This window comes from Psittacula echo, assembly GCF_963264785.1.
Source record: "Psittacula echo genome assembly, chromosome: 1".
NCBI classification, from domain to species: Eukaryota; Metazoa; Chordata; class Aves; order Psittaciformes; family Psittacidae; genus Psittacula; species Psittacula echo.
In genome coordinates, this window is record NC_137735.1 from 93,418,520 (window position 1) to 93,444,601 (window position 26,082).

Sequence of the window (26,082 nt, forward strand, 5' to 3'; positions counted from 1 at the left end):
AAAGCAGATAATGTCCTCCATCATAAAAGAAGAGAGCAGCGCAGAATTACAATGACCAGAACGTGTTTCAGAAAAATGTGAGGTTATCGGCTTGGTATCGACAGCCAAACCCTGAGGGCTGCCGTGGCTAACTAAAAGAGGGGCAAGAAGCAAGTTCAAATACTGTGCCTGCTGCCATGCATTGCCAGTTGCCCTCCAGTTCTGGCCTAGACTTCCCCAGATGTCCAGCTGGAGGCTGCTCCATTTCTTTCCAAGATTCAGTGGTGGCTGGTCTTGGGATCACTCTCAAAATGAAGCAGAAACGAGATGGCAGCAGGTTTTGCTCCCTCTGCTGTACACAGTCCTCCAGTGCCATACTAGCTGACTGTGCCCTCAATCACCTCCACCTGCCCTGCATGCCACTCCCCAACACATTTAACACGTTTCCTCAGCTTCATGTAGTAAACAGAATGCTAATGGACGGTGAGACAGCCCTTCTGTTACCTCAGGCATTTTTCAGTGGGGAAAAAAAGTCAGGCGAAACACTGAAAGTACCTTGCGAGAAAGGGGGCCCCCAGGAGCCTGGGGGCTTGTCCTCTGCAGCACAGGCACGGCCATCCTGCTCAATCAGCTGGTCAGCATGGCTTGCTCCCTGGCCTGCTTTCATCTGCCAGTGTAGGCATCCTCTGGGTACCCCGACACCAGGGGCCAGGCTGGTGGGAGCACTCGGCTCTCACTGAAATCCCAAATAAAAGTTACCTCTTGCCTCCTCCCCCTCGAGACATCGATAGGAGCGGCTGGGTGCTGAGTCCTGCTGCGATCGGATCCTGTGGTGGGAGAGGTCTGGGCGGGCAACAGCAGCAACGAGAGGCAACGTCTTTCAGACTAGCAGTTACAGCAGGCACGAAGAGAATGCATCTTCACCAGCCTGGCTCCACACTGCTCACCTGTAAGAAGCTCCAGTCGGGCAGATGCAGACGGCAGTTAATGCAGGATCACAGCCTGAGGTTCTGTTTCCACCTTTGCCAGAGGCTTTGCATGAGTCTCAGCTTCCTCACCTGTGTAATATGTACTTGGCGACTGACCTTCCTTTCCAAAGCCCCTGATGGGACAAGGGGGCTCCAGATAATGTGGCTTCACCTACAGCTTTCCTGCCTGCACCGACAAAAACAGCGCTGGTCGAGTTGGTGTTCCTACAGCAAGAGCTCAGCCAGAAAGATGGATCTTTTCAAATAAAAAGGGGGGGGGGTGGTGGTGGGAAGTAGTGGCTGTCAATCTCAGTAAGTAAACACTTCTTTGATGTGGTTTCTTTTCTGCAAAACCCAACAAACAAAAAAACAAAAACAACCCGAATCCTAAAAGCAACAACGTATGTTTATTTTAAATGCATCCGCTAAATATTTACACTGCAAGCGAGCTAAATGAAAAAAAAAAAAAAAAAAGGGTAAATTGGAACTTTTGTCAGTGAACCAGATTGTGAAATGCCTTGAGGGAATAGAAGATTTATTTGGGGAGAGGGGGAGAGGTAGGAATTTTCCATGCTATTGTAAAACATGAGCTCAAATTATATGATCCCCACAGCCAGTGAATTGCAAAGCTTCAATCAGCTGCCTCTTTATTTTTTTTAGAGTTTTTTCCCTTCCCCTCTTTTCTATAAAGAGAAGGGGGGAGAACACAGAAGTGTTTCACCAACTTCTGTTGACTGTTCCTTTTTTCTCCTGATTGAAATGTGTTGTTAAACAAGATCCCACATAATCTCAGCAGAGGGTTTCTCTCGCTAGCTCCCTCTCCTTCTGGGAAGCCGCGATCAGTGCCATCGGCGCTTGATTATTTGCAAACTCCCTTCGTCTTTTTTTTTTTTTTTTTTTTTTCTCCCCCCCCTTTTTTTTTTTCCTCCTCTCCGTCTCGGTCTCCGTCTCCCTCTCTCTGCCTCCGTCTCTCTCTCCCCTTCTCTCACCCCCAGTGCAACTTTTGCAGGCGCCCCGGCACACGCAGCCATGCCGCGCTGAGAGCGGGGGCACCGCGCCAGCCCCCCTCCTTCCCTCCTTCCCTCCCTCCTTCTTTCCTCTCTCCCTTCCTCCCTTTCTCCTTCCCTCCCTCCCCAGCGCCGCCGTCCCGAGCCGGGGGGGCCCCGCCGCCCGCCGCCCCTGCCCGGCCCCGCGCCTCGCCCCGGCCCCGGCCCGGCCCGGCGCCGCCGCCCCCCGCCCGCTCGCCCGCCCGCCCCGGCCGCGTCGGAGGGCCGGCAGCGGGGCTGGATGTGCCCGGCTCCCCCCGCGCTGAGGTGGGCAGCGATGCAGAAGGCAGGCGGCAGCTTCGCCTCCGCCGAGAGACACCCGCTCAAGATGGCAGATGTGTGTTGAGTTTGGGGGGCTGCGATCTCGCGTCGTTCGTGGCGGCGTTGCCATGAATAACAGGCGTCCTTGCACCGATGGCCCCCATGTACGAAGGTAAGCCCCGGCACGGCCCGCCCTACCGGCACCCCTCGCCCCGCCGGGGAGAAAGGAGGGGGAGAACAGGACCGGGGCTCCCCGTCCGCCCGGGGTCTACCGTCCCCCCGGCGCTGTTGCGGGAAGGCTGGCGACGGGGCACCCCCGCCCTGCCCGGACACCGGTGGGGAGCGGGGCGAGGAGCGGGTCTCCCTCCGGTTCTCCCAGTGCCCCCCCCCAGCTCCGCGGTCCCGGGCGGGGGGCGGTGGGTGAAGTCCGTGCCGGTGCCGAGCAGAACAATGAGGTGGACGGAGCTTGCCCTGCGCCTGTGTGTGTGTGCGCGTGTGTGCCTGCCTGCCCCTCGCTGCAGTTCGCATTTCCAGGACCGGCCACCCCGCTCCTTTCGCCGGTTTCCCTGGAGTTCCCCCCGCCGGGGCTCTCCTCCAGGGTGCGGAGAGCCCGCGGGCAGCGGTGGCGGGGAACGGAGCTACCGGCAGCCGCCTGTCAGCCTCTCCGGCTTCTCCTTCAGCCCAGCCCAGGCTGCGGCGAGGAGCCCAAGTGCCCCAACTTAGTTTTTTTCAGGTTGAAAAAATAAATAAATAAAAGGGGTGTGTGTGTGTGTGTACGTTAGATGGGTGCTTATTTCAGTTTGGCTGTTAAAATATATGTGTGTATCTATATATATGTGAAACGATATCAAGGTTAATTTAAATCCCCTCGCGATGCATTTATCCTTCCCCGTCACTCCTCCCGGCTCGGCGCTGGCCGGGGAGCGTTACATAAACCGGAGGGACATCCACCCACCGGGCGCTTTATCCCGCCTAGGGACCCATCAGTCGGTCCGCGGCGGCGGAGACCACGGCACCCGGTGGGGAGCGGGGGATGGGGCGGGCGGACGGGACAAGGTACTTTTCTGTCTCTATGGCGAGGCCGGTAAAACTTATCTGAGAAGAAAATCGAGCCGGGGCTGCAGCGCCCGAGAGGAGGGCTCCCGGCGGGCGGTGTAAAGTTACCGGCCCGCCGGGTTATTTCTGGGCAGCGCCGGGCTCGCCCCCGGTGTGGAGTTCGGACCCCGCGAAAGGCAGGCAGGCAGACAAAGAGGAGCGTTTTCGGCAGCGGAGGGAGGACGGCCGTCCCTCCCCGCCCTCTCTGCTGCCGAGCACAGTGCTGCCGGGGCCCGGAGGCGGCGGCGCCGCTGGAGGCCGCGGGGGGGCCGCGGCGGTGGCGGCGGGGCCCTGCGCGGCGGCGGACCGGTGTCGGTGGCGGCGGAGGGGCCGCGGCGGGCCCAGGGTGCCGGTCGGGGCCGGCCCGCCGACGGCGCCCTCTGCCGGCCGCGCCGCGCCGCCGAACGGCCTCGGCCCCCGGGCCCGGGCAGCCCCCCCCAACGGCGCCCGGGCCGCCCCCGGCGCCTCCAGCGGCAGCGGACGGCTGCGGGGCCCCGCCGCGGGCAGGGGGAGGCCGCCGCTTCGCCGCTCTCCCCCGGCCTCGGCCGCGGCGGGGGCTCGCAGCCGCAGCGAGTACCTGCCCGGCCCCCGCCGCGGCCCCCCGCCGGGCCAGGCCTGTTTTCCCCCCCAGTAGGGCGCCGGGCTACCGGCGGGCCGGTGAGGCCTGCCCGGCATCACACGGCCAGCAGCGGAGCCTGCCCAGCCCCTCCCGAGCAAACGCCTCTGGCAGGGTGGGTAATGCGGCGATCACTCTGAAGTTCGCTCCTCGCCGGGCTGCATCCCCTGGGCGGGAGGTGGGGTGGTTTTGCGGGGCGGCGCGGTGCCCCGCGGCGGCGGCCGGCGGCGCACGGAGGCGCGGGGCCTGCGGTCAGCCCGGCCGCGCTCCCCTTCTCGGCGCGCCGCCGGCACGGCCGCCTCCCCGGAGCCGGGCAGGGAAGGGAAGCGAGAAGAGCGGAGGCCTCGGCCGCAGCCGGGGCGGGCAGGGCGCCGGCTTCCTCCCGGGGAGGTGGCGGCGGTGCCGCACCGAAGCGTGCGTGCGGTGGAAGTTTAGCGGTTCCTCAGAGCATCCTAACTTCAGCGGCGCCCGTGCTTCTGCCTGACTGGAAAAAGAGAGCAGATGGGGGAAAAAAATGCCCTGAAAAGCAGCCCGCAAAAACAAATTCCCGGCAGCCGATACAGGAGTGTCCACAGCCAGGCTCTGCAGCATGCCTCAAGCCTTAAAGTAGGTGAATATCCTAAATGGCAAGAGCCAGTGAGTGGGTAGCACAAAGCCTGATAGGGATTGTTTTATCTGTTTTGTGTTGCAGTATGTTTGCGGGTTAAATTGCTGCTGGATAGCTTCGAAGGAGGTGGAGGAGGGGTTAATGAATGTTTTTCGCCTCCTAGTCGCCGTGAGAGGTCCTTAGAATTCCCTGCAATATCGCAGTGCACAGATAAAACTTATCGCAGGGGATGCGATTTCCTCCTTGGAAGGAGACAAGGACTGCCGTTCTCCCTTACGAGCCTCACATGAGGTACATGACCAGTCTGGTGTGTAAGCCTCCTCTGGAGCGTCAGGTACGGCCAAGCCACTGGGGAGAGGGCAGGAGCCGAGGGGTTGGATCAGCGCGGTGGCCCCCGGCAGTCCCTTCTCTGGTGCTCCTGCTCTTAACTGGGCAGTGTCGGGTGGCACACACACATGGCCACTGCCACCACCACGACCGCAAGGCAGGCAAGGGTAGGTGAAACAGTATCCCCCCCCTAACCGATCTCAGAACATAGGCTCTTTGACAGAAGAGGTGCCCCGGGAGGAAATGTGACACCTTGGAGGCCTTATGAAATGGTTCCAGTAGAAATTTAAGTGAGTGATAACGTAGAGCACATGCACAGAGTCACCCACCATTCTCGACATGTAGGTGAGGGTAGCGTGTGCCTGTGCTGAGCAGCTGGCTTAAGTACTGGTTCTGGGAAGCAGAACTGTGCCTCACCTGATGTTAATAGGTGAGGCCTGATAAAAACCTGGTATGAGATCCTCCCCGCTACACACTGTGCAAGGGGAATTTTTTCATTTGGTTTAAGGAATTCAGTTTTTGCTGTCATCTTCTTTTCTGCTGGGTTTTTCTCATTCATTTGTTTCCGGGTGTTGCAGAGCTGAGCAGTAGAATGAAGGACGTAAAACGCTACCAAGTCAAATAAACCAGAATTAAAACCTCCATGCAATGTTTGACCTGGATTTTAGTCTTGATTGTCAGCTGTATGGGGAAGTGTGTTGTGCTCCAAAGCAGGCCTCATCAGGTGTGATCTTGCATGGCCTCTGCTCCAGAGCTGGGGCAAACTAATGGCTGCTGTCCTCCTGAGCACCAGCTACAAGGCTTCAACAGGGACAGCTGTAGCAGCTTCACAGGAGACCTTCACAGGAGCTCACAGGAGCTTCACAGGACCTGGGGCAGGTCAGAGTCTGGTTCTTTGGACTCTCCTCTGGGCAGTGTTGCCCGTGCTGTGCAAGATCACCATCAGTGTGCTCGTCGTGTGACATTTCCTCCTGGGCAGAGAACAGAGCCAAACCCTATGGACCAGGGGAGACCCCATTTTAAGAAGGCTCACTGGTAGACACCACCAGTGCCTGGGCTCTGGGTAGATTTGTGCCCTGGATAGGGGTCTCCAAAGATTTCCTGGGTGCTTTGTACCTAGCATCCTTCAGAATTGGGTTAAAACTGATGTTTATATGCCTTAACCTTTATTTTCTAAACAGCGATTACCTCTGTTTTGCTTTTGTTCTTCTTTGCTTTGCTTCTTGCTTATTTCTGACAACTTTGTTGCAGCTCACAGTGTATTTTTAGCAGCCGCGTTGGTAGTTTTTTATGTGGGTGGCTTATGGAATTAATGGATAATATTTGTAAATTGCACCTCGCCACCGGTGCCGCTGCTGTAGCTTGGCGCAGGCAGGGACCTGCCTGCACACTGTCCTTGTCACACGAGGGTCTGGGAAGCTGGAAAATCCGACCCCAGACGCGTCGCGAATGCGATCCCATTTAATGCCAGGAACAGGCCAGCACTGCTGGGTTTTGAATGAGTCCTCACATTTCATTAGAGAGCATTAAACTTTCTCATCGGAGAGGCAGCACCACTGAGGCGGAGTAAAGGTCTTTGCCCCAAGGTTCATGCAGGGAGATGATAACTCAGAGGCGCTTCCTGTTTATGAATTCATAACCAGAACTTAAGCAAAGTCAATGCTGGGACCAAAAGCCTAAGTTTTTATTTGCTCAGGATATGGCTATAGCCAGGATAACAGGAAGCCCCCTCTAGTTATAATTATTGTTCTTATCATGCTGCCGTGCCTAGCAATTAAATGTGTTTGAGATGTAATGGGTGAAAAATGCAGTTCTGTTTTCAGAAGAGGAAAGAGCGCTGCTGGGACCAGGGGCTGGGACGAGCAGACAGACAACCCACTTGAACAAAGAGGCAAGCACAGGTACTTGCCACAGCCGTTGGCCCTTAGACTCTGTGCAGCATGTTCCTCTGCATGGCTTAGCAGGTGGAGAAAGCCGCCTTGGCTTCAACTGGACATCCCAGCTGGCCTGAAAGATGAAGTCATTTTCCTTCATTTTCCTTTTCCTGTGCTTTGGTTTCCCCATTTACCCAGTGGTTGCTATTTACCTCCCACTTCTAAGTGGTACTTTGAAACCACTGGATGTGGTTTTATCCGGACTAAGAGCTGGCTATGCAGACCCTGATCTGTGTAGGTCTTCTACTGATTGGGGACAGCCCAGAGACCTTGATGCCTGTGAGGGTTTTGAATTTAAGTCAGCTCTGACTATTGGAGGCAGATAAGGTACTTGAGTGGCTAAATGAATAAGGCTCAGTTTTGGCCACATCACAGCAATAGTATGTAAAAGTATGTGGAAATTTGGTTAAGGGGAGGAAAGTTCTGGGAAGTCAGATCATGAAAGGATTGGTGACCTGACATAGAGGTAAATCTCTGTCCTGGTTGTGGGCCTCACCAAGTGAGTCCTGGATGATGGTGTGAGAGCAGGCCTGCCAGATGGCCAGGCCAAGGGTGGGTTCACCCACCTTCTGCTCAGACTAGGCTGAGACACCTGTATGATGTGGCACACTAGACCACTTCTCTTAGGTGCAGGAGCTGAATCAATGAGCTGAGGATAGTGTGTACCTTCGAGTGAGATGGCCGAGAAGAGGAGTTTTGAAGGCGTTCAGTGGTGGGCTGACCGCTATTACGGTTTCCCCATCCCTGTGCCTGTAGAGGATGGGTAGGCTGAGACTGGACATTTTTGAAAGTTCCACCCTTTTCCTCTCTGATCCCAATTTAAGAAGATATTTTAAGGTCTGTACCTAAATTTAAGCTTACAGGCAGTGCTGCTGACTTCATTAGAATTGTTTGTCTTTAAAGCTGGCCACACGCTGAAGTACCTTTCTGACTCATGGCCTCTATAGCTTAATCAGTACATTTATAAAAATGAGGTTGTTTCCTCACCCTTTACTGTGAAATCTCTGCCCTATGAAGGTGAAATATTATTTATAGGGCTTTTTTTTGCTTTTGGAAGGTTAACTGGGGGATAACGAGAAGCAAGAATTAAACACTATTTACAGAAAAGGTTGTTTCTTTAGCTATTTACTTACCCTAGTGTTTAACAGGAGGCCGTCTCTTTTGAAACTGTTCCCCCTAGCAGTACAGAGTTCAGCTTTTGTTTTGAAAATAAACCTAGGTGATAATTTCACTCCAGATAGGGCATTTAGCAATTTGTCTGTTTGTTGTGGGGGAGGAATAGAGGCATGTTACTGCTGCCCCCATTTACAGCACAGAGCACACCTGAATCCTCCCTCATTTGGCCACTCCAGCAACTGAGATCCTTCCTCTGGAAAGCACAAGTGCATGTGTTTTGGGACCACCTTTGAATTCAGATAGCCTTCTGGGTTGGGTAATTTTGGTGGTAGAAATCTTAAGACATCCCCACACATCTGAGCAGAGGAGCAGCCCCTGTCTTCATAGGCTTGCAGAGGCATCACCGCATCTCAAAATACTTCAAAGAGTCTGGACTCAGGGCTGAAAGAATGAAAAAGCCGTACCATTAGAATTTATTTATTTAATGGCAGTAATAATAAGCTGTAATAGTGTGTGTTTATTCAGTGCTGTGTATGTTCAAGGTGCTATATAGAGAGTGGCTGTCTGATCAAGCTACTGACAGAATGATGCCAAGGAACAGTCTTCCATTTATTTGCAGGGGATACAAAAAAGCTGGTGGGAGGCAAGCATCCTCGAGATGTGAACGCTTCCAGCTGCTACTGGGCTTGATTCTGATTTCAGGGGCCATAGTGTAGATCAGCAACAGTGCCACACAAACCTGGGGAGCTATGTGGGGGAGAAGCACCATGTCCATGCAGTGAGCATTAGCCTGTCTGCTTTGCATTCTGGAGGGAGAGGGAGTTTCATGCTGGGTGAAGGGTGGCATAGTTTGCTTCCTTGGTTTTCTTCAGCATTTCCCACTGAGTGGGACATTTGCTTGGATAAGCTGAAGCTCACTCTTTATTCACACTGCATTCTCTGTCCTGCTCACATTCCAGGTGAGCCTGTGTTGACATCTGTCTGCAGAAGGATGAAGTAAGAGCAATCACTTATACCTCCTACCCTGGATAGCAGGAAAGGTCACCCAGCAAGGAAGTGGTATTTGCCAGAGATACTTGAGAAACTCAGAAAAGCAGCTGTCTTCCATGTTCATTATAACCTTTAATCCTTAAAGGCATTAGAAAGACCTGGAACAACAGTGTTACACAGTGGTACCCTGCAGGCTGACATCTCTGGCCCTAAACACTAACAGGTTTATTGTGGTCTGTGGTCTGTGCCAAGGAAACTTACCTCTCACCAAAGTCATTGAAATCATAGGAAGTGGGCATAGGAAAGACTTCAAAAAGGGTTTCAAACCAGGATGTACTATACTAAATACATGCTTGTGTAGTGTGTTTCCTAACACGCTTGTGCAGGTTATTCCTCGTGTATGGAGGGAGGGTCCACAGCCTGCGCAGGCTTTCGTTGCTGCCCTTCGCTTTGTCACTGAAAAGATTTTACCTGCTCTGTTACTCCTCTGCTTTGCTTGCTGAGATTCCTTGTCATATGCACAGTTGGTACGGGAAAACTATTTCTTCCTCTTCATCATCTCTGTCCTTGGCTTTGTGTTCCTTAGGCTACATCTTATCTCAAACGCATCCTTCAGCTCTTTCTCCTGTCTCTTGTTCCCTTCATCTTTAACCATCCTTCTAGTTCTCTGCACTCCCTTCAGGTAGTCCACCTCCCTCTGGAATGGCGCTGCTAGAGCAATGCTGTACCTGGGGTCTTGTGCTGGCCGAATAGAGCAGAAGTATTCCTTCAACTCTTACAGGCAGTGCTCCTGTTTGGTTTAACTTTTGAACTGTGACATTCGTCTGTGTGTATCTTGTAATGTTCCCATATTCTGTCCAAGAAGTTTGATGCCTCATGAGCCATTTTCTATCCTGTATGTGCAGAGTTAGCCTTTCCTACCTAAATGTGTGATTTTTGTATTTGTCCTGTTTGAATTCCAAATTTTTGGAATTGTTTTGAATTCTAATCTAATTCCCCAGACTTTGCAGACCCTTCCTGCTTGGTGTCACCTGCCAATTTGAAAAAGCACAATCTCTGTTTCTTCACCAAGATCAGCTTTGTTTTCTACTCGGCAGTCCCAAATGGAAAGCACATAAGAAAAGAAATTGTTTAATAAAAAACCAGGAACAGAACCTTGCCCTTAAAATATAAAAGAAGCTGAAAGAAACAGGAAACACTTGGCATGGTTTTCACACCTGCTGTTCTTTTGCTCTCCTTTGATGCTTTTGAAGTATTCCTAAGAACAATGTATTTGCTATAGTAGTGCCAGTGCCAAACAAAAGCAGGACCTTACTGCAATAGGTATGACATTAATGTGAAGGGGTAGATAGTTCCCATCCCAAAAGATTTGCTTTTTATGTAGACAAAATAATGGGAAGGTGGATAATATAAACCAGCTGGGCTGTTTGGGGAGAGGAAATCACAATTTGTGGGTTTTCCTAAATATTTCTGACAGGGGGTTTTTCGACGAAGGGAAGGGTGGGCTGAAGGCTTGAAAAGTAAGGCAGTAGGTTGGGGACAAGAGAGAAGAGGATGAGAGAGACAGATGGAGAAGGAAAACAAGGGCAAATGACTGTAACTGGAGAGAGGGAGGAGATCCCTGAGAAGTATATGGGCTGAGGCTGTCACAGCCAGGGCTGGAAGGAACAGAAAGCTAGGTGAAGATCCTGGCTTGAACTGTTTTTGCAGCTGCCTTTACTGACTTCAGTCTCTCCCAGTTTTTTTCCCCTGCAGTTGCCTCTAACATGTTTGGAAGGGAAGGTGGGTGAGGACAAGAGATACCACCTATATCCTAATGCTTATAGGTGGGAGGAGAGTCTGCCTGGGGATTCCCTGGTTGGGGCTGAGACCAGAGGCAAAATTAATGCTATAGCATTCCCATAAGATCTCTGATCCTGCTTCCCATGCTCAGGAAATTCTGATGGGGCAGAAATTAGCCGAAACACCAGCACTTGCATTGATGTGAGGTCTTTCCTTGTGGTTTCCTCCCTTGCTGCCATTGCCCTTCCCAATATGAAGGCATCTATGGAGGATGAATGCCATTCTCCTGCCTGTTCCCTGTCAGGCCCTGCATCGTGAATTTTCCTGCAGCATGCACATGATGTCTTTGAGGGCACATGTGACTGTCCCACTCTCTCTGTCCATGTGTCTGCCCTGCTCTCCAGGTGACAAAAGCAGGTATGAACGTGGAGGCAGAGTCATCAGTGCCTGAGCCCATGGGTGAGAATGGCACGTGCATCATGCCACACACGGATGCGGGTGGCCTGAAGGCTGGGTGCATTTTGAGTGTATGAGGTTCAGCATACTGTTCTTTCTAGTAGCAGGTCAGGTATGTCAGTATATTTGGCAGTCTATAAGATTATGGTTTTTCTCCTGGGTGAGGAGAGCGAGAAAAGCTCTTTTTCGCTTATAGTTTGGGGCCAGGGTGTTTATTTGCTACTGGATGTGATCCAGTTTCATTGCCTCTCTGCACAGAGAGGAAACAGCAGAGAGGAAACAGTCTAGGAGGTGCCTGGAGTGTGTGGAAGATAACTTCCTGACACAGCTGGTGAGTGAGCCAAGTAGGGAAGGCGCCCCGCTGGACCTGTTGTTTGTGAACAGAGAAGGACTTGCGGGTTATGTGGTGGTCGGAGGCCCTCTTGGGCATAGCAGTCACGAAGTAATAGAGTTTTCCATTCTTGGAGAAGTAAGGAGGGGGCTCAGGGAGCTGGTGGAAGTGCTCACTGAGCCAGTTTCCATCATTTATCAGCAGTTCTGGCTAACCAGGACAGGTCCTAGTGAAATGAAGGTTAGCGAATATGCCAGCGGTCTACAAGAAGGGCCAGAAGGATCTGAGGAACTACAGGCCTCTCAGTCTGACTCTGGTGCTGAGGAGGGCTATGGAGCAGATCACTTCGAGTGCCATCACGCGACACATACAGGACAACCAGGTGATCAGGCCCAGTCAGCATGGGTTTATGGAAGGCAGGTCCTGCTTGACCAACCTGATCTCCTTCTATGACAAGGTGACCCACTTATTGGATGGGGTAAAGGCTGTGCATGTTCTCTTCCTAGACTTTAGTAAAGCCTTTGACACTATTTCTCACAGCGTTCTCCTGAAGAAACTGTCTGCTGATGACCTGGATAGGTGGATTCTTCTCTGGCTAAAAAAACAGGCTGGATGGCAGACCTAAAGAGTTGTGGTGAGTGCAGTTAACTCCAGCTGGGAGCCAGTCACAAGCGGTGTTCCCCAGGGCTCAGTGCTGGGGCCGGTTCTGTTTAATAACTTTAACAATGATCAGTGTGAGGGGATTGAGTGCACCCTCAGTAATTTTGTTGCAAGTTGGGCAGAAGTGTTGATCTGCTGGAGGATAGGAAAGCTCTGCAGAGAGATCTGGACAGGCTGGATCGATGAGCAGGGGCCAGTTGCATGCGATTCAACAAGGCTCAGTGCTGGGTCCTGCACTTGGGTCGTGCATTGCTACAGGACTGGGGAAGAGTGTCTGGAAATCTGCTCGGTGGAAAAGGACCTGGAGGTGCTGAACATGAGCCAGCTTGTGCCCAGGCAGCCAAGAAGGCCAACAGCATCCTGGCCTGTATCAGCAGTAGTGTGGCCAGCAGGGCCAGGGCAGTGACCATACCCCTGTACTGGGCACTGGTGAGGCTGCACCTCCAAAGCTGTGTTCAGTTCTGAGCCCCTCACTACAAGAAAGACATTGAGGTCTTCCCCAAAGAAGGGCAATGAAGCTGTTGAAGTGTCTGGAGAACAAGTCTGATGAGGAATGGTTGATGGAACTGGGGTTTTTTAGTCTAGAGAGAAGGCTCAGGGGGGACCTTATCACTCTCTACAAACTACCTGAAAGGTGTCAGTCTCTTCTCCCAAGTAACAAGTGATAGCACAAGAGGTAATGGCCTCATGTTGCACCAGGGGAGGTTTAGATTGGATATTGGGAAAAATTTCTTCACTGAAAGGGTTGTCAAGCAGTGGCTACCCAGGAAAGTGGTGGACTTACCATTCCTGGAGGCATTTAAAAGATGTGTAGATGCAATAGTTAGGAACAGGGTTTAGTGGTGGACTTGGTAGTAGGAGGTTAATAGTTGGACTCGATCTTGAAGGGTTTTTCCAACCTAAATGATTCTTTGATTCTATGATTGTGTTTATTTTTGCTTGAAGACATGACTTTTATTTTCTAGTTACAGATTATCAAGGCACACAGAATGGTGGATAGCCATCAAGATTCCTAAGTATTAGCTGCATTGGTGGGGTGTTACACTAACACTTCTGGGGGGAATATTGCAGCAGACAATAGAGTGAGTTGATGGAGACTTGGACTGCAGCAGCAAGGCTCAGGAAATAATCCAGTCGCAGAAAACTTGCAGAACGTTTCAAAGAAAGTTTGGTTTTTTTTTTTTCAGGAAGCTCCTTTAGCTTTCCCAGAATATTTTTACTTGTAGGCAAAATTTGTAAGCATTCTTTATTTTTAAAGCATGGTTTATATTCTGCTCTTGTCTGCAGCAGTGCCAGCACTGTCAATGTATTTATCTTTTCCCTGTTAACACTTGCCGTTCCTGGAGCATCTCCTGCTCAGCAGCTGTTTGTAGGTGTTTTCTTTTTTTCTCTCCCATCATCATGTACCTTTCCTTCCTGTTCAAGGCATCCATAAACCTCTCGTAGTGACATCATAGCTGTTTCCATAGCAACAGATTATGATACTAGAGCAGAGGATAATATCAAACAGGAGGAGGCAGAGATAAATTATGGTGTTTGTGTGTGTGTGTCTGAGGGCTTGATTATATTCCTACATCTCTTCCGAGGATGTTGTCTGCCTGGTTTCTCTTCTGTTTATCTTATATGCCTTTTAAAGGTTACGAAAAGGCAAAGGAAAAAAGAGATCTGGAGGTCAGAACAATACAGACGCATTATTTTTGATGGTCTCTGCGCAAACCAAGTAGGCTGAGATTTATTTTTCATCTCAGTTGTATCTCTCCTGTGTCTCCTGAGGGTAATCAAGTCTGGAGAAAACTTGGAGGCACAACAATCCCTTGGTACAGCTTCACTTTTATTTTAATTATGAATTACTGGTAGCCACTACCAGCAAGTCAAGAACCTTTGTTCTGCAGATTTTCCAAAAGATGGACAAATGTGGCATAGCATTGCCTCAGAGAGCTCACAACCTGTATTTGAGAAGGGATGCCACAGCTTGAGCTGGCATGGGGAGAAGAGGGAAAAGTACCCAAAAGAAAGATATCAGCAGAAGTATGATCTCTAGACAGTACTGCACCCTACCTAGAGAGTGGTCATGGCAGAGGTGGTCTGTTAGCTTTTCACAGTGATGTTTCTGGAAGAGCTGTTCTGGTAGTATGTCAAGGTCCTGGTTTGTGACTGCGTGGTTCTTCTGTGGCTTCAAGCTGTCCTGCCAACAGGAGCTGACAGCAGCAGGATTGCAGAAGGACGAGTGTCCATGTTGCTTGATGCTTACATTGATAGGAAGGCTGTCTCTTTGCATAAAACATGAAGCCAGAGGTGAAGAACATCCAGCTGAAGTGCATGGGGTTTTATTTTCTCCTATGCAGCATTTAGTGTTCTTATATTCCAAATAGTTTGGCAAGGGTTGTCATCAGGTCTCTGTTTTGCCTCCAGATAGTGGTAATTTCTGGCCATCATTGCTATTTCCCTATTTAGATGATTAACTTCAAAATCTGGAGAAAAAAATCCAAGAAAACCCTGTTATATAGCCTTTGAACTCTGTATGTGCTTGCAATCTTTAACTTTCCTGTTGTGGCAGAATTTATGGGGAGTTAAATAGCCTAGTCTTTAAAATACCTGAAACAGGATTTTCTCTAACATAGCAAATCTCTGGTGATTCTCTGTGCACCTTAAAAAGTGACCCAGCATTTTGATCCCACGCTTAGGCACTCCAGTGCCCTGGGAAGGAGTGCAGGGGCGGCATCTGAAAAGAGCAGTAATAGGTAACATGGCAGCTAGTTTTAGCAATGCAGTATGTTGGGGGGTAGGTAACAGACTCTTTTTGTTACGGGAATTTGGCGACATGCCACAGGATGAGTGCTGGAGCAGCGCTGAGATCAGGTGATGCTTAGCCTCCAGGTGCCAGTACATCAGTGCACAAGAGCTTTCTGGCATCTTGGTGGGCTGTTGGCAGGCTTGGTGGCCATGTTGAGTGAAGAGGTTTTGGTCCAGCCTAGTGCTCTAGGATGAGAGAGAAGTTGGCATGTAGAAAAAATCGTACGAGTCATTCAGACCCTGCAGTGCCGTCGCGTATTAAAGTTACTCAGAAGATACATGAGCACAGAACACCTTGACATGAATTAATAGTTAGTTTGCCTTCACAGAAGCTTATTGGAAGCCAGAGGATTGGTTGGGTGTGTTTCCCCAGCACAGTGCCACCCTGGCATGCTAGCCCCAGTTTCTGAGCAGGCTGATGGTGTTCTCCTGCAGGGAACATGCTCCACAGTCAGGATTTGGAGTGATGGGGGCAAGGGAGGCTGGGGTGAGGTCCTTCGCAGAGAGAAGTGAGGTCACATCCTTGTCTCTGAAGCCAGATTAAAAGAAAAGGACAACTCTTGGTTACAGCCAGTTTGTGGAAACAGTGGAGAAACCCAAGACCTCGTAACTCCTCCAAGGCTTTTGCATACAAAGCAAAGGGGGGATCACATTTAGTCATAACTGCAATTACAAAGTATAAATTCCTCTTTTAGCACTATCACTGGCACAGGAAGCACCTGCCTTCCCACCACATTCCCCCCTGCATTCTCTCAACATTAGAATGCTTATGTATTTAGCAAGTGGGGATAAGGAACACGATGTAAACCCCATTTTAAAATAGCTGCGCCGCCTGACAAGGCGTATCCCATTAATGGTGACAATACTTCTCTTGCAGTGTTGTTTTCTCATTGCTTATCTGAGGCTGTGAGCACCTTGATAATGAAAGTGCACCTTCCAAATGCCTGTGCTGCCTGAAAGCATGTGCGAGTCAGAAGGGATGGTAGATGCTGTTACTGAGCTGTGTGTATGAGAACACAGGTGGAAGAGTACATGTGTGTATGTATGTATATGTTGGACTCTTTCCATGTTTGTAGGAATGCGTAGGAGTGTGCACATGTGTTTGTGGCTTCATCTCCTTTATCTACAGAAGGCAAGGTGGGCCTGTTTCTCCTTAGAGCTATTACACTGTTCTCTCAGCAAATTACGTTTATACCAGGGCTCTTTTCCACTGCGGGGGATGCAGAAGGGAGATTTATTATAAATATAAATTAGGCTTTCTGCATGTTTGTGAGCTGTTGCAGCCTGTACAGGAGGAAATATAAACAAGGTGAATGCAGGGTGTTTATGTGGAGCGATGCTGTGACAGCGTATGTGTTGGCAGGAGTACTGTCTGCAGTCTCTGCGTAAGGGGTTTGTGTTGCCAGTGTGAGTGTGGAAGGCTGTAAATCACAGTGTGTTCAGGAGGGGACACTGCCACTCTGCCTGTAAAAGGCAGGGAGAGATTTCTTGGAGCAGTGTGACTCTTTTCAGACTGAACAAAAGGGTTACTAGAAATCTAAGCTTGAGGAAAATATCATCCAAGACATTCTGACAGGGAGTGGTCTGTAATCCACATCTACCAGCTCATCTCCATCCTGACCCAGGACAGATGCATGGCTCGCATCTTCTACACATCTCTTCCAGTCCCAGGTTTTGGTGGCCCTACTGAACCAGTTCTTGGATAACTCTGCAGGTCTACTAATGTGTCTCGGGTCCACTTAAATCCTCAGTTATTTAAGTCTTGACCTGGTCCTGTGATGCAGCTGGCATCTGTAAGCAAATGAAATATCCCAAAAGGAATTTATATCAATTTAGATGTGTTTACCAGGTCACTCACAACCTATCTGTTGTAGGTGAGACCATCTCAGTAAAGTACCTGTATCTTTTTCAGCATCCCTGCAAGTAGATGCCTGAGCCCTGGTTTTGTTCTTGCTCAGCTGCAAACTTGAGCTACAGACGTGAAGTTCCCCTCTGTAGTACTGGGATTGGCTTAAGAGTTACTTTGTGTTCCTCCAAAAATCATTGCTGTTTCCCAAAGGAGCACTCAAGTCATTATCAATCCCTGCATATCCTCTCAGCCAGGAAGGGCTGAAGGGGTTTCAGGAAGAGGGTGCTTTACAAGGAGATGTCTGCTTTCCCTTGCTATGCCCTGTTGCAAACAGATACTGAGACTCCTGCCAAAAAGCTGTTGCCTGTAGGAAATAGTGTGTGAGGGAAGAAGATGGGATGTGAGTGAATGACAGGGTACGGCAGAATTTCAGACAGGGAAGCCCAGTGCTTTTGATATCAGGTGCAATAAAACAGATGTTTATGGCAGCGCTGGGGGTGAGCTAGGAAATGTGCTTATGTCACTTGGCATTGCTGGAGCAAGTTGCAGGTCATAGTTTTTCATTTCGGTTTCATGGCAGCTGGTACTCCTGTCCGTCTCACCCTCTTGTTATTGCAGGGCTTGGTAAGGGAATGGGGCTTTTACTCTCCCTGTGTAGTTTGTGTCCTTTCTCCTGTTCCTGGCAGCCTCTTCCCTTCTTCCACCCTCTCCCCCAGCACAGCCCTGTCGTGTTCTGTCATGCTTGGTTGAAGATGACCAGCCCACCTGAGGCATTTGTGGCCAAGGAAGAAGCGTGCCACATATCAAGAACATGCTCACTTACCATGGGAGCTGAATGCTGGAAAGCGCAGGTCATCCTGAGGCTCAGAGTGAACCCTGGGCGGCCAGCAAGCACGTAGGGGTGGAAGAGTGCAGGCATGGTCACATAGGTAGAATACTCTGTGGTTACCATGAAATGCTTGCTGAAAGGCAGATATTGGAAGTTATTTGCCTAACCGGGGCAAGGGAAGCAGCAGCCTTTCCTGGTGGCCTCAGCCATCCTACCTTGCTCACTAGAGATGTAGGGCTGGGTACAGGGTCAGGAGCTCTCCGTCCCCTGCTTGCAGTATCCAGGTGGATGGGCTGCCTCTGAGCCTGCCTCTGAGGCGCTTGTCCCCTTTTGAGTTTGAGGTGGCAGCACTTAAGCCCCGTGTAAGCCTTAATTTGAAGGCTTAAAGGGAACTGAGTGTTGCTGCTGAGTGTCACCCTTCTTGAGCTGTGACAGCCTGCCAGAAGGGGAGCCAAGGGGCTGGGCAGCCTCTACCTTCCCAGCAGGGCCAGGAACCTGCAGCTGAACTCCTTGGTCCCAACAGAAGTGTTGGATTTGGTCGGGTTTTAAACTGTAAATGTGATTAATCGTGGCTGGTGGTTCTGACCTCTGTGGTTTTCACCGGATGCCCAAAGAAGTTGTTGCAGTAATTGGCCTGTTCTGCGTGCAGCCCAGCTGGTCTCCATACGTATGGTTACTTATGTTCATCCCTATAGTGTTGCCCCAGCCTGGTCACTGCTTCTCTTCGTGGGCAGCAGGCTCAGCTTGTGGCTGGTAGCAGATACCACCACCCCTGTGCTAAGCTTCTGAAGGCCATGTACCTACAGAGGCTGTGGGCCTCGGTCATGCCTGGATCCCCTCCTCCCCATGCTTGCTCTCTACACAGGGATCCCTTTCATCTGGTGTCCCTCAGGGGGATGCTGGGCTCCCCGCACTGCTGGAGTGGGTGAGCTGCTCAGCGCACAGGTAGTCACAGCAGGCTGAGGCACACCGTTCCTTCCTCTTTGTGTCTGTGACTGTGATCCTGGTTTATTTATTGCAACAACTCTTGTTGCATTCACATAGGGTCACTTCCACATTGGATGCTTTAATTTCTTTCAGAGTCCTGTCACTGCTTAAAACACATCCATGGTTTTAGGAAAGCCACAGAGTGTGTGATGCTGTGCCTAGGTCTGGGGGGTTGGGATTTTGGCAAAGGGCAGATCTGTGTTTGGATCACTTCTGAGGATGGCCCCCAGCATTGTGCCTGCTGTATCACTTTCCCAGCACGCATGTACCTATGTGCCTATACAGACCCATGTGTGTGGATGTCCCTAGGAGCATCCTGTGGCATCCTGCCCACCTTTCTCCCCCAAGTCAGGTCTGTGGGACTTCAGCCAGGATGCTGGAGAAAGGATCACTGGTGTTTGTCTACCTTTACAGGAAAACAGATGGTTTTTAAGCCAAAGCTAAGACTGTAGCACATGCTGGAAAGCTGGAAGGTAACTGTAAATCCTAGGTCTCATTTGCACAAAAACATTGGTTCCAGTCATAAGGTGTTTTGCCTTCCCCTGCCTGTACCTTCTTTTCAGAAACATGTAAATTTAGTTTGGATTCCTTTTTTCAAAACACCACAAAATGTGCCTGGGGGTGAGGGACTTCCCAATTACATGTGACATAAAGGGAATAGGGAGGATTTTGGATGCTCCATGGATGTTTGCCGTTTTTGCACTGTTGGTGAGGAACGCTGAAGAGACTGAATACACTAGGAGAGCAGTAATGATACTTGCAGCCTCTTACTGGTAGGTCTGCTGCTCAGATCAGACCTCTCGACTTTCTTCTGGCCCAACACATGAGACTCCCCGCATTGAGTCATGTTTCAGGCATGAACCTTATGTGTAGGGTCATCTGGTGGTTAAATGTCGTGTCATGCAAAGGGGAGTGGGCTCTGTGGCAAGGCTGCTACAGGAGTGGGAGGTGATGCTGGCTGGCTCCTTCCGGGACAGAAACCTGCAAGATACCCCTGCCTCTCTGAAGAGGCTGTCCCTGGTTTGTCTGGGTACTGATGAGGCTGTGCCTCCAACACTGTGTTCAGTTCTGGGCCCCTCGCTGCAAGAGAGGTGCTGGAGCAGGTCCAGGGAAGGGCAACAGAGCTGATGAAGGGTCTGGAGCACAAGTGTGATGAGGAGCAGCTGAGGGACCTGGGGTTGTTTAGTCTGGAGAAGAGAAGGCTCAGGGGGAACCTTATCGCTCTCTACAACTAACTGAAAGGACGTTGTAGCGAGGTGGGTGTGAGTCTCTTTTCCCAAGCAACAACCAGTGAGACAAGAGGCAACAGCCTCAAGCTGTGCAAAGGGAGGTTTAGATTGGATATTAGGAACAATTTCTTCACCAGAAGGGTGTTCAGGCATTGGAGCAGGCTGCCCAGGGCAGTGGTAGAATCACAATCCCTGGAGGTGTTCAAAAACCGTGTAGCTGAGGCCCTCGGTGACATGGTTTAGTGGTGGACTTGGCAGTCCTGGGATAAAGGTTGGACTTGATGATCTTAAAGGTCTTTTCCAACCTAGGTACAGACCTACCTAAGAGTTCATGAGGAGGCAGCCACGGCGGCCGTTCCCAGATTCACCTGGGGGTCAGTAGTGATGGCACACTTACGCTGCTGAAGGCCGTACCCATAGCCAAGGTTTTATTCACATTTATTGGCTACTTACCAGATCTCAGAATCATTAAAAAGAGCGACAAACCAGCTAAGAGAGCCTGCGAGGCCGGGATGAGGCTGGGCTACCCCACTGTGGCTTCCTCTGAGAATCAGTCAGGAGGACCATGGTGGCAAGGGTGCATAGTGGGAGCTCTGCACTGACATGTGTCAGGCTGTGTGCCCTTCGTGCTGTTTCCAGAGCTGCCAGTGCAACGTTTGTCACCTGCACTGTCTCTCTAGGAGGAAGAAACGAAAGAGTTGGGAGGCTTGTCCACGCAGAGGCCGGCTGCTCTGGCCCTCCTGTTACTGTTGGCAGAGGAGAGGGAGAGCTCTGTGTTCTCTCCTGCCTTTCAACCAGAAGGAACGCGTGTGCCTGGGGGCTTCCTGGAATACTGTCTTGCCATGCTGATGGGTTTCATGACACCACTTTTAGCACCTGAGGACAGGTGTGAAAAGGGAGGAGGTAGGAGGAGGAGGAGGCGGAGGTAGTGGTGGTGGTGTGAGTTAATACAAAACCCAGTGGGAAGCAGTGGCAGGCAGTATTATTTCAGTGGTTTGAGCCAAAACTTTCTCTCTCTCTCTCTCTCATTAAATTACAGCTAATGCAAGTAGCATTGTGAAGGAGGAATTTGGAAACTGTTGTTCATCATCCAGTCACTTGTAACGAATGTGCTGCTCAGTGCCATAGCCCATAGCTTAGCTGAGAAGTAATTCACTTGGTATTTGCAGGCATGACATGCATGCCATAGGAATTCCACTGTTAGCATTATTCCAGCATTAGCGAGAGGATATGAAAATAAATTATGAGCTATTGTTTTTCATTATTAAGTCCAGACTTTTCACTCATCTGTCTTTTTCCCTTCCTCTGTCTGCAGAAGGAGAGGCCTCTCCATTCCTTTCACTTTTGGAGCAGGCAGGTTGTGCTCGTCCCAGCTCCCTGTCCGTCTTCCAGATTAGCACCCTTTTGCTGCTTCCTCTGCTTGTCCCCTCCTGGGTTTGGAGATCAGCCACGGCAGTCTTTTAAATTGCTGTAGGATATCACAGCAGAATAGTACAATGTCGGAGAGAACCTCAGCATTTTGTTATGGGTCTACAAGGGGACCAAGCGCTGCTCTTTGTGCGCTGGCAGGCTCAGAGTTCAGTGGCAGGTCAGCACTTTGGTACTTTGAGGTCATCCACAAGCCTTAAGCAACTCTTCTACTACTAAAAATGAAAAAAAAAAAAAAGAAGGAAAAGAGAAAGGGAAAGCTCTTGAGGCATCTGTCAATCGGGATGTGCGGAAGCAGGAAGCAGAGCCAAGCAGTTTCTGCCGGGACCTGCTGGCAGTGGCCAGTGCTTAAAAGAAGTCCACAGGGACCAGTGGGCTTTCCTGTGTTTCCTGCAGAGCTTTATACATGTGAAGGAGTTAAACTTTACAGGGGACTGATGTAGTTAAAGCTTTATTTATCCCTACTTTCTACTGTGACCAAAGAAGAAAGCGTAGCTGTTTCAGAGGCCCCTGTTTGTGAGATCAGTTCATGGGGCTGGTCTAAGCTGGCACAAAAACACCCACCTGCGCAAAAGACTTTGGAAAACCAGGCTTAAATACCCCCATGAAATCCCTCGACTGAGTCAGTACCAGCACTATACAGGATTCCTGCGCTCTTAATCTTATTCTTAATCAACTAACCCAAGCAGTCTTTCATGTCACTGAGTTGCTGCTCACTCCAGCGGCCCCAGCCCAGCCCAGGCCCCAGTGTTGGCTGCTCAGCAGAAGGCCTGTCTGAGCTGAAGGCAGATGGCAGGTAGGAGCGTGTGCTGATCCTACTACTATTAACTCTGCCACTCCTCTGCACAGCAAGCTGCTCCCTTTGAACATCAGCAGAACCATTTCCAAAAGCCCCGTGGCCCAGGCTTGTGTGACAGAATAGCTCATTTGTCAGGGAAAAAGATACCTTGGCAAACTTTCGAGCGTAAGCTGTCAGGGGTTACCTCAAGATGCTGGAAGAAGCAGCCATAGGCTTTGAGGAAAGAGCAGCAGCCAGCTTAAGTGTGGCGTTCCCACCTGAGAGGGGGTGTATGAAAGCCATGGCTTCCCCCCCCCAATTCTTTATTCGTCCTCTCACAGGAGCCGCGTGTGCACCGGGGTGTTCTGTGGCATTGCTTTGCACGTAATCACGGTTATGAAACCCAGAGCTGCTGGGTCGCTGTACTTGTCCCGCCCTGTGCCGTGCTGCCAGCATACCTTGGCACACAGCGGCCTGCAGCACGCCATAGTTATCCCAGTTGGTCTCCTAAAATGTCTCAGGCCAGGTAACTCCATCGTCCCCGCCACTGGCACTTGCTGACATGCATGCATACACACGTGCAACACACAACACCCATAGCATGTGCGGCTCTCACCAGTACACTTCAGGGCAATTGCAGTGTCCCACATCTTGGAAGCAGGGAGGCCGTGTCCCTCTACCCGAGCTCCTCCACACAGCCCTCTCAGCGACTGCCGACATCCTTTCCACTGGGAAGCGATACCTGTGCTCGATTCTTGGATTTTGCATTAGGCATAAATGGGTTGATGGTGACACTGGGCGTGAAGCCGTCAACTCATGTTTACTTGTGATCTAAGAAAGCGATTTCGGTTCAGACCTCAAAGGGCAAGCTGCTGTGTGATTAAAAATTGTGCTACCAGCAGAAGCCTGTGACCTGATGGTATGAAAAAGCAGGAGGAGATTAGCAAAGAAGTAAGCTTCTAAGGTACACAAATGTCCACAAAAAACCTGTATCTTAATAGAAGAGTCAGTTTGTCTGCATAAGAGAAGGCTGGGGAAATGACTAATTTGCTTGTTCTGTTAAAGCAGTTTGATTCAGTTGTTCCTCCCTTGATTCAGGCCCCCTCCTTCGCTTTCTATACCCCCTACCTCGCCTTGGCTTTTTCTGCCTTTTAAGAGAAAGCGGGCGAGGGAGGGTGGAAGGGCTTAGTGAGGAAGGAGTTAAGGGAATGCTCAGTGGGGATTATAAAACAGCCAGGCACTTGGAAACAGTTAAGAAGAGAGAAACAGATCTGCCAGGAGGGAGTGTGGCACTGGAGCCGGTGGTTTATTTTCATGCCTCCCTACACAGCGATGCAGAAGGCTCTCCTACAATGGGGACAGAGGTAACAGCAGCGGGAGTGGGGTCACTGTTGGGGTGAGCATGTCAAGGCTAAACGGAGAATGGAGTTCTTCGGCACCAAGTTGGCCAGTCTTCCCACTGATCCTTACTGGTGTGCTCTGCTGTGGATGTGGGTCATTCCCGTTGTGGGTTACGGCTGGCAGCAGGTAGCATCTTGCCTGGGAGCAAGACGTCCTCTTTGCATGCCGGACATAGAGGACGGTGGTCTGTGCGCTTTGGGCATCACCCTGGAAAGGTGAACGTAACAAACTTGTGCCTGCTCGAGCACGATGCCGAGAGCGAAGTGTGGGCAGGTCTGTGGGCATGCCTATGTGAGCGTGAGTTGCATGCGAGGTCCCCCGTGAGCGTGGCTGTGGGTGGACATCTTGTGCAAGCCCACCTGGCCAGGAGGAGCCTTCTGTCGTGCTCTGATGAGGGGGCCTTGAGTCACGAGGAGCTGGGTTTTTACTCACCCTGTGTTTGTGCCTCGGAAGCCTGGCGGAGACTTTGTGCATGCTGTGTGGGGTACCAGGTGCCTCGATGGGGGCAGACACTCTTGGTCCTGGGAAGGGTAAGGCTAATACAGGCACATGGAGGCGATGTGACCCGACAGGCCAGGTTACTGGCAGGACTGCAAAGAGAAGTGGGGTTGCTTCATGCTTCATTGTGTTCTCCGCATGCCTGTGCTTGGGGCAGTAACTAACTGCTTGCCATCCTGAGGGACACTGCTGCTGTGATGGTGGGTGAAGAAGTCACCTGAATGCAGGCCCTGCCATCACCTCGTGGCTCTTCAGCATAAACTGCTGTGGTGTTTGCAGCCACGTGGCAGTGGGAGCATATGTGGCAGTGACCACAGGGGAGTGCTGCACATGTGCCAATGCGGAGACCCATTTTTCTCAGGGAAGGAAACATGCAACTGTTGAAGCCAAAGTGTGAGGAGAGAAGGGTTAGTCACTCTGCAAGTGTCTTGGGCTCGTGGAGGAAATAACAGGAGTTTGCTGACTAATGCTGATGATGTTCGAGGAGTAAATGAGAAATACAGAGGGAAAACCCTCTGTTTCTGAATTTGGAAGGGAAAAAAAAAAGGAGGGAGGGAGGAAAAAAAAAGGAAGATGTACAGAGTTACTAATCAGCCCCCAAAGTCTCTGACCTATATCTCCCTCCCTTCCCTGGAGCCATTCTTGAAATGAAAAATTAATAGAGAACAACCAGGTTTTACCTCCAGGGTACCCTTACAGGCTGCCACGTACTGCAGGCTGAGACCAGCGGATAGGACCTTGGTGTCCCTCAGCATGATCCAGAAAGAGGAGTAGTCTCAGTCCCAGGGTGTTGTGAGGACATCCGGAGAGCCTGAAAGCGAGAAGGTAATCTCCTCTCTGGGAAAGATGGTCTCTGACTTCAGGTGGCTGGGAAAGGGATATTGAGCCAACACTCTCGGTTAAAGTAGACCAGTAAAGAAGGATAGTCCTTGAAGTTAGAGTATCAGGGGAAATAGAGGAGAGAAGGAAAAAAAAAAAGTATATCAGGTCATTAGCCCTCTGAGGGGCAAGTTCATTGTGTCTATAGCGTATTCCTCCTCCCTCTCTTCCCATTTTTAGTTTTTTAATGAGGAAAGTGAATCCTTATTTAAGAAGCTAAAACCTAGTATTGTGGGTCAAGAGGTTTCATTTCCCGGTTCTGCTGCTGCACTGCACTTTAAGCTTGAGCAAGTCACTTTACTTTCTTCTGTCTACTTTCAGGGTGTGGATTGCGATATCCTTGGCAAAGCATTTTCAAACATATAAATAAAAGAAAAGACCACATTTTCCAAGATGAACAAGGCCTGGGCATCACGACAACAGCCATGTGCAATGCAGGAGGAGGAAGGCTGGTGCTGGGGGGTCTTCTGCCTGCATTGGGATAGGTTCTGTGTTCATGTAACACACTTAGGGCTTTGGGTACTGCTGGATTCATCCTCTTATGTGGCATGGGAGGAATGAGAGCTTACAGCCATGGAGTGCTTTGAGAAGAGGTGCTGTCACCCACTGTGGCAGCAGAGGTAGGCTAGCCTTGAGGGGATCTGAGCATATGTGAAGATACGGTGCTTTACCATCTCCTCATGTTGGATGATCTCAACTTAGGTGCCCAAGATCACTAGCCACATTTAATGTATAGGTCTGCATGTATCATGTTGTCTTTGTTGTGCTCCTTCAGAGCCTGGTTCCTTACATGTTTGCAATATACCTCTCTTACGGCTATCTTTTGTGGTAAATATCCTCCGTAACCCTGAGGGGCCAGAAGCTGAGCCTGCCTCTGCATAGACTTCTGCCCCTCTAATATTAGGATGCCTTATGCAGCTTGAGAAACTAGGTTATCTAGCAGCTTTAATGGGGTTTTTTTCCAGACACTGATTGACCTGATTCCTCGGACCAGCTGTTTTATTTATTAAGTGAACTCACAGGAAAAGAATGCATCTTCTATATAAATTTGATTCATTGTGGAAAATGTTTAAACCTTTTTTTTTTTTTGGTTGGTTGGTTGGTGATTTTTTGGGGGGTTATTTTTTTTTTTAATTGATTTGGAGCTCTTCATATTGATTTTGGAAATACTAATTTATACTCTAGGAATGAGGAAGATTTGCCTCTCCATGTAATCCTGTTTCTAGAGAGAGATTTACTTAAT

The 26,082-nt window shown here is 50.4% G+C and overlaps 1 protein-coding gene across 1 annotated transcript in view; it reads left to right on the forward strand.

Annotated features, from left to right (window-relative positions):
* The first annotated feature begins 2,230 nt into the window (after window positions 1-2,230).
* HIPK2 (homeodomain interacting protein kinase 2) overlaps window positions 2,231-26,082 on the forward strand; it is a 129,667-nt gene continuing 105,815 nt past the window's right edge. The window contains exon 1 of the mRNA XM_080631746.1: window positions 2,231-2,426. Coding sequence (XP_080487872.1) covers window positions 2,408-2,426 — 19 coding nt within the window. The 5' untranslated portion in view covers window positions 2,231-2,407. The remainder of the gene's footprint in view (window positions 2,427-26,082) is intronic.